Source organism: Tubulanus polymorphus, chromosome 6 (assembly GCF_964204645.1).
Source record: "Tubulanus polymorphus chromosome 6, tnTubPoly1.2, whole genome shotgun sequence".
NCBI lineage: Eukaryota > Metazoa > Nemertea > Palaeonemertea > Tubulaniformes > Tubulanidae > Tubulanus > Tubulanus polymorphus.
Window position 1 is genome coordinate 14,219,718 of NC_134030.1, and position 7,794 is coordinate 14,227,511.

Consider the following 7,794-nt stretch of genomic DNA (forward strand, 5'->3'; position numbering starts at 1 on the left):
GTTGGGACAAATATTTCGCATTTAAATGTGTTGCATTTTGTCTAATTCATCTAGCTATACTATATGGGAACTGGCAATTTTCAAACCAGATCACAGTCATACATTATACTACTGTATGCTATAAGGCCAAAATGATAAGCAAATGTGGAAAGTGCTTTGTCATAGATAAGCTATCGTTCGATGTTTATTTTCATTATGATCATGGTTATTATTACAGGGAAGGGTATTCGTATATACATAGATAAATATGTTTTATGTTTGTTCTGACGACAAACCCTAATTGTAATTGTGTCAATCGAAAATGGCTTTCTTGACCCATAGAAAAAGATAAAGTAACGATATATGTGTGCGTGTGTGTCTTGGTCGCTTTTATTTGATCTACAGAGACGGAAATATTCGCCCAAACTCACCACCGTGGAATATCATCACCGATATCTATACATAATGTGTCGAACTGATATTTATGATAGTTGAAATACGGTCTGATAAGACATTGAAACTGAAACGAGAATTGAAAGTGGAAACTAGAATTCTGGAACTGAAAAAACATCAAGAACTCAAGCTATTTTGGAATTTCAGAAGTTCGTGTGGAACTATTAAGATTCCGCAATTCATTGCAGATCTTGTTTTGTGATACTACATAGAATACGTGATGAAGTTGATTCAAATATTGTTCCCATTCGTGGCATTATTTTCAGTGAATAGTGAGTACCAAAACTGTCCGCCGGAATGTGATTGCTATGACAAAACATTTGACTGTGTGGCACCGGAAAGTGATATTGTAAGCTCTGCTGACATTTTGGATCAGTGCCCTCAGGATGTAATAGGGATTTCCCTTTACAGTTTTAAATTCAACTTTAGCGAAAGTCTAGTTTTTTCGCGATTTCACCAGCTGGAATATTTGTACCTGGAAAACTGCAATTTGAATCGGTCTGAGGCTTTGCTTACATCAAAAAGCTTCGTCAACTTCGGTTACGTCTGTGACAGCTCGGAACAAATTTGCCAAACCGAAGAACAAGTAAAGACAATAATAAATCAGCTACCTCCACAGATAAGTTCATTACGGATCAGTAGCTGGAGGGTAAAATCGATAAATGATTTAAACCTTTCTAGGTTTACTCAACTTATCGTATTGGATTTGAGCAAAAATTCCTTATCCACAATCGGTGCTACAAATGTATTTTTCGGCATGGGAAAACTCAGAGCTTTGCAGCTCAGTTTTAACAAACTGACATCGCTAATGCCGGGTGTGTTCAATGGACTGAGGGCATTAGGATCTCTGGATCTATCCCACAACGAGATATACTCGTTGGAAGATGGCGTATTCGCACATTTGAACCAATTAACCGAACTTCGGCTAAAAGGAAATAACCTGACGAATGTATCGTCGACCAATCTCACAGGATTGTCACCTTTGAGTTTGGTAACGATTGACTTTTCAGATAATAACCATTTCATGCCGAACTGGGATATGTTCAAAAATCTTCAACGGCTATCAATAATTTCATTATCTAATTGTTTCACGGATGTTAACCCCTTGCCCACAAACCTTTTTACCGGTTTACATAACATTGCCGCTCTGCACCTTGCCGGAAATAGACTTACGGCCATTCCGGCCAGTGTTCAGCTGATGGGGTCGCAGTTTCGCACGCTAGATATATCTCATAATTTACTTACTGCAATCAACATCAAGCTCAACACTCAAATTCCGTCGACCAAAAGCGTCACTTTAGATTTTAGTGATAACCGTATATCCAGAGTAGATAGCGACTCGTTCATAGGCAGTTTTCACAAGATCAGTGCAGACGTGGATTTGAGACGAAATCTTCTCCAAGAAATCGATATGAGCGCCATAAAAAAATTAGGTAGAAACGTGCAATTAGATGCGCGTGACAACCCGATCATATGTGGAGCCAATTTGTGCGCGTTAAAATGGTGGTCTAGTCAGAAAATGGGTGGCCCCATACTGGTTGACTGTATAAAACAACAGAAACGTCGAAAAAGAGTTGACATGTCCGACCTGACCGACTCACAACTTGGATGTTTATACCCGACATTCGTAAAGTGCATCAACGATAAAGTGCGATTACATGAAAAAGGCCGGCTTCATTTTACTGCAAAATCTTCCCCGGCGTTTATCGAATTCACCGACGTTCTGATAATTCGAGGAAATAAAACCGAAATGGTCGTAGAAAGATTAGAAAAATCCAGAATAAGAATTTCGATGTATTTCGACATCGTTTGGGGTGATTTTATCAGTTCGCTAGGTGAAGTCACTGTTGCCACTGCGAAAGTAACGGCATCTACTGAAATCGAAAATATCACATACAGTGCCACATGTACAAAATCGCTGTTATTTTCGTCCGTTGCAGCTAAGATGACTTGGGATTATACGATGTCGATTTTGATGACCGTTCTGATTATTAACGAAATATCAGAATATGGATCGTAGGTGGCATGTAGGGTTACCCGCAGACAATTGGAAACGATCTCTCAAGCTAATTTCTAAATCACATTGGCACACGATCAGAGAAGTTTTCTGCGTTTTTTTTCTAATCATCATATGCCTATTGTAATTATGCGAAAGGTGCGGGGCCCATTAAAATTTTGCCAATTTCGTGCATTGAGAAAAGACAAATTAATCGTGACGTCACGATTAATTTGTCTCTTTGCACGAAATTGGCAACGCCACCTATCCTTTTTCCTTGGATTCCTGTTTAAGACATTCTGTATGTTCATGTTCAAGTGTGTGTGTATTACAGGTAGTGTGTGAGATGACCCAGTATTGTATACATTTGCACCCAAATGGCAGCAATTTTTAACGAATATTTAAATTGCAACAATAATTGTTCACGAAATGTCTTCAATCATTCACATGGTTATATCAAAATTTTAAAAGAATAATTTGTACAATTCATATAAATCCAGAAAAGGAAGAGGTCGACGTGGACGTATATAATGATACAAAACACTGGCAACAATGTACCTATATTTCTGAATGCCATTATGATAATTTATCAACTGTGAAAATAGAAATATGTGATACCGATCACGCGTGTTGATTTTTGCTCGAGTTTGAGATCTTATCGTGTACTGCACTGTTTGATTTTGAGTAGTCATCGATTTGCACTGGGAAATAGAATGAATCAACTGTTACACAATCATGCTGCGATATTATCTCCCGAACATACCAAATAGCTAAACAAATAACATTTCAACTCAAATATTTCACTTTCCACCATGTGGGATTAATTCATTCTGAATTGATGGGCAGTTCGATGTTGGAATAACTGATCAAGTAAAGAGAAAGGCTTTCCCAAACTTTGTGAAATCCACCACAGACTTGAATAATAGAGCAGCACCGACGAGGAAGGATCTTATCATTGCTTCTACACTACGTGTTGTGAGATATACGTTGTATATTAGTATGGTGCCGAATCCATAGATCAAGCGTATCATCATTCTTGTTATGATCTTATTCAATAGTTAGCTTACCCACATACCATTGAAAATTGTTATTTCCGGTAAACACTGAGCTGGGTTTGAAAAATTAATAACATATGCGCGAATTTTCCGAACACTCACTGACTATACTTGCTATTCATGTGACATTGCATCACATGGGCTTTACAATGAATAACACACTATGCACTGTACACACAAAATCAGTGTAAGTTTTTCCTAATCGATGCCGACTGAATTCATGATTAAGCATTGGAATTATCTCTATTTTCATCATAACTGTAATCATGTAAAAAAAATCAAGATATTACACAATTTTTTACCTAAAATCAGTTTTATAGATTTATATATATATATATATATATATATATATATATATATATATATATATATATATATATATATATATATATATATATATATATATATATATATATATATATATATATATATATATATATATATATATATATATATATATATATATATATATATATAAAAGCTCATATGTAAATTTACTTTTGATTCTGGGTTCGATTGTCTATTTTTTTTAAATAAATGCTTTTCTCTCCTGTTGGGAAGTGAATCGGCCGGGCTTCGGCCAGAATGTTGATATAGAGAGAGCTACCTCACCAGATAAGTTTATTTAGTTAGATAGGTATCATATACTGATAGAAATCGGCAGGAAATTACGGTCGAGTCGATCTTCATTCAACACATAATGTTTATATACATCAAATGTGCCTACCCGTACACAGGTAATTTCACTGTTTATTCTTCAAAATTACATCGTTTGCCTATGTAAAAGAGCGCAATTTGTGTTTTCAATGTAGGAAGTTATACATGCATAGTTTCGTAGCAACCCTACCTCGGTGAAAAATATTTTTTTTTCTTAACTTTCTGCTACTGACTGCTAAGAGCATATGCGAAAATGCACTGGCAAAATACAAAACTAGAGGTTTTAGGTCGGTAGGGTACAAGGTCTGGTTGATTATTGGAAGAGGTTAAGAACGCATTAAACTGCTTAATAAACAGATGAATAAAGCATCTAAACAAGAGGCCCTTAAAGTATTGGTAGATTATATTGTGTTGCGGTGTTTAACATCTGCTGGCAAACGCACATACATCGGTTGGTAGGACCACAGATCTAAGGTCAATTTGTCAGAATGAACGATTTTCATTCATGCAAGAAGTAAATTCATTTTTTCTGCTGAACAATTTAACCTACCCGGTAAATTAATTGCTATGAATGCGCACACGTGTTACTTCCGTGTTAAATCCTAGGCTACCTGGAAAATGTCTAATGGCTCAAGCTCAAAATCAGCATATTTCTAACCCCGAAAAAAATATCTTTTTTTGTCTGTTGGATTGATGCCAACTGACTTTTTCTATTATCCTATCAATCTTTTGGCTATTTTTATGTTTCGTATTCAGTAATCGATTGAACACAGTTCGAAAGATGTTAGTTGGCTATTTTGCTTTACTTTGAATTCGAGTCATTATTTCGGGACCAAAGACCCCCAATAATCGATGTAAACCGGCTTTTTGAACGCGGAAATAAACACAGCGAAAAAACAGCGATGTTTTCATGAGTAGCTATTCTGTAACGTTAATTCTGAGTGGTCGGTTTGTTGCTAGGTTTCGATTGTCATCAAGAACAGGTTGATTTTTCGACCCGGAGGGTTCAAAGGGCTGATAAGTGTAAGAGTCATGGACTTTCTGTTGTTTGAATAGTTTAATGATAGGATGTCTAAGGCATATCCCATAGGCCTATGCGATTATATGTAGATCAGATAGCTTTCAACGTCGACTTGAACTACTTTACTTATCAGATTAAAATTATGATTATTTGTTGCCAAGCGACGTACCTCATGCACAGATCTCGCTGAATAATAACAGGTGCTACCTGTTTACCGGTTTAGGAATTATTCGGGGGGACCCAAAATATGACAAATTTATGTTTGGACGTACTCTTGCCTCATATTTAAAATTTTGGTGATGCAAATCTTGCTGACGTTAAAAAAGTATCGAGGGGTATGTTGCTTTCCCCCTAAACCCGCACTCTAAATGACGAAAAATTCGTCTTACTAAAAGTCCATATGAAAATGATCTTGATTGTTATTGAAACACAAATTATCGGCACAACGAATTTAGTACCCTTCATTGAATGACATTGAACATTCATATCCTGTTGCATACTTTAATTTTGGCGTTTGGTGGAAGCTGAAATTCTAATTTCTAGAAACAATTAACGCATTTAAAACGATATCTTTCTGCAGGTTTATTCGCTCCTGCAAACAAAAATAACAGCCGCTTCAGACATCATGTATGGACTGATAAAAAAAAGTATTTCAAAAGATGACACCAAATTATCGACCGTTTTAGTCACGTTGTTGTTTCTCCACATTTAATCATGTGCTTTCGAAATACCATCCGCGATTTATTGATCTAATGTGAGTTTTGTCTCGTCACACGGCTAATATCATAGCTTAGCGGTCGGTCGGAAATTTGGGAGGTTTTAAGGTTTGAAATTCGAGGCCCTTGGTATTAACTTTCGACTAAATGTAAGCTCCTAGAAGACCATCGATTTTCATCTTATTGCCAAATATTGTGGTACGTGTGATTGCAATTTCTGTATGAAAGAAGTCCTCTCATAGATAGAAAGACGACTGCCTTCACAGATTAATCAGGTTTGTAGAGCAGCGAATTACCGTATGTACACTGTAAGTAAAATGCATCACTTTTCACGTAAAACGGCTCTTCACTCTTAAGTAATTTCTCGTTTGGAATTCTAAAACTCGTTACTTGTAGGTTCTAACAGTACATCAGTTAATCAAAAAAATGAAGATTGATCACTAAAACTAGGAAATCAGCATATTGCTCCTGTTCTGAAAGACCTCCACTGGCTACCGATCGTTGTTAAGAGCTGAAATTGAAGTTGTTTTAACTGTATACGATGTACACGTAAATGTCCTAATAACGCTGCTCCGGATTACCTCAAGTCACTCCTCAATGTTTATGTACCTACACGATTCCTTTGCTCTAGTCAATCAAAGCGACTAGTCAAGCCAACATCAAATCGCAATTTTGGTGAATGGGCTTTTAGGATTGCTTGACCAAGTCTTTTTAAGCTTAGAATTACTTATTGCCAGACATGAAGCACCAGCGGAAATAGAGATCGGCAACAGGCATCTCTCTTCAGGTCTACCGTACTCCTGTATACCTATGGTATTCCTGAAGGCACTTTTACCCATTAATGTGTCAAAGAGAGCATGCTCCGAGAATATCCAAACCTTCTCTGCACCTGTTCGCTTCAGTAACACAAGGCATTTGACGGGATGACTAGCCACCCTATTCATCACCCTAGATCCACCCCTAGGAGGAGAAATTTAACGTATTATATCAGACCGTTCCTGGGATTTGGAGAAGCAGAGAAAGCCAAAATGGGTAGTAGAGTGGAACGCCGATATAACGATTATTCTTATAGGCTAATCGATTATGTTAGGCTTAAAACAAGATGCATGTTAGTCCCGAGTAAAGGATTCATTCATTAATTTTCTATAGGCTTTAACATTAATATTTCATTAGTACGTATAGATGTTTCACATTGGTTTTCTTATAACAGTGTATGTCTGTATTTTCTTAGAATGTACAGAATTGTGGTGCAATTGCAATACAGAAAGATTATGCAAAAAGGGCATTGTATTCAACCTCTAGAAGGTCGGACCTTAATCCACATACATACACGTGTATGTTGAGGTCCATGGTCTAGTTTCCTTAATGTCATGTTTCATTAACCATCATAATTTGGTTTATTCAACCTCTCTCAGTAAAAAATCATACGAAGCAAAGACTGCTGTCTTCATGACATGAAACGTTGCAAGGTTTGTTTCACTTTTCCAAGTAGCCCAATTGTCATTTACATTGCGGAGTAATCTCTGTTCTGAGTTTTTTTGCGGTTTAAGAAGCTACCTGAATCTATGTTATTCGGATTTCACAAGCAAGCCTTTGATTTTCTCAAAGATAGAAGTTTCCATTGACAACCTATTTCTATTCGTGAAAGGAGTGAAATTATTTTTGAAATTCGATATTGTTCAGGCAACAGCAGTGTCAAAGAGAACTGTATCTGTGTCTACAGTTGCTGGTGCCGATGGCCTACCCGAATATGAATGTGTGTGGATGCTGAATTTGATATGCTCCTCGTGCGTCGATCTACACATGCACTTCAAATCTCAATTTTAAAATGTCGCCTTCTCATGGATGTTACCGTTGATACACCCATGGCTTACCGTACCATTACTTACAACGTGACGAGTAGTACAATATAGGTTA

General features: G+C 36.8%; 1 protein-coding gene across 1 annotated transcript; it reads left to right on the forward strand.

Moving 5' to 3' along the window:
- The first annotated feature begins 387 nt into the window (after nt 1-387).
- Nucleotides 388-3,021, forward strand: LOC141906953 (uncharacterized). Its single transcript, XM_074796453.1, has one exon. It carries the CDS (start codon nt 653-655, stop codon nt 2,450-2,452), a length of 1,800 nt encoding a protein of 599 aa, XP_074652554.1. The 5' UTR covers nt 388-652; the 3' UTR covers nt 2,453-3,021.
- The last annotated feature ends 4,773 nt before the right edge of the window (nt 3,022-7,794 follow it).

Bases quoted from the DNA above. Each gene is read 5' to 3' on its own strand.
- LOC141906953 (XM_074796453.1), top strand. From the start codon at position 653: ATGAAGTTGATTCAAATATTGTTCCCATTCGTGGCATTATTTTCAGTG.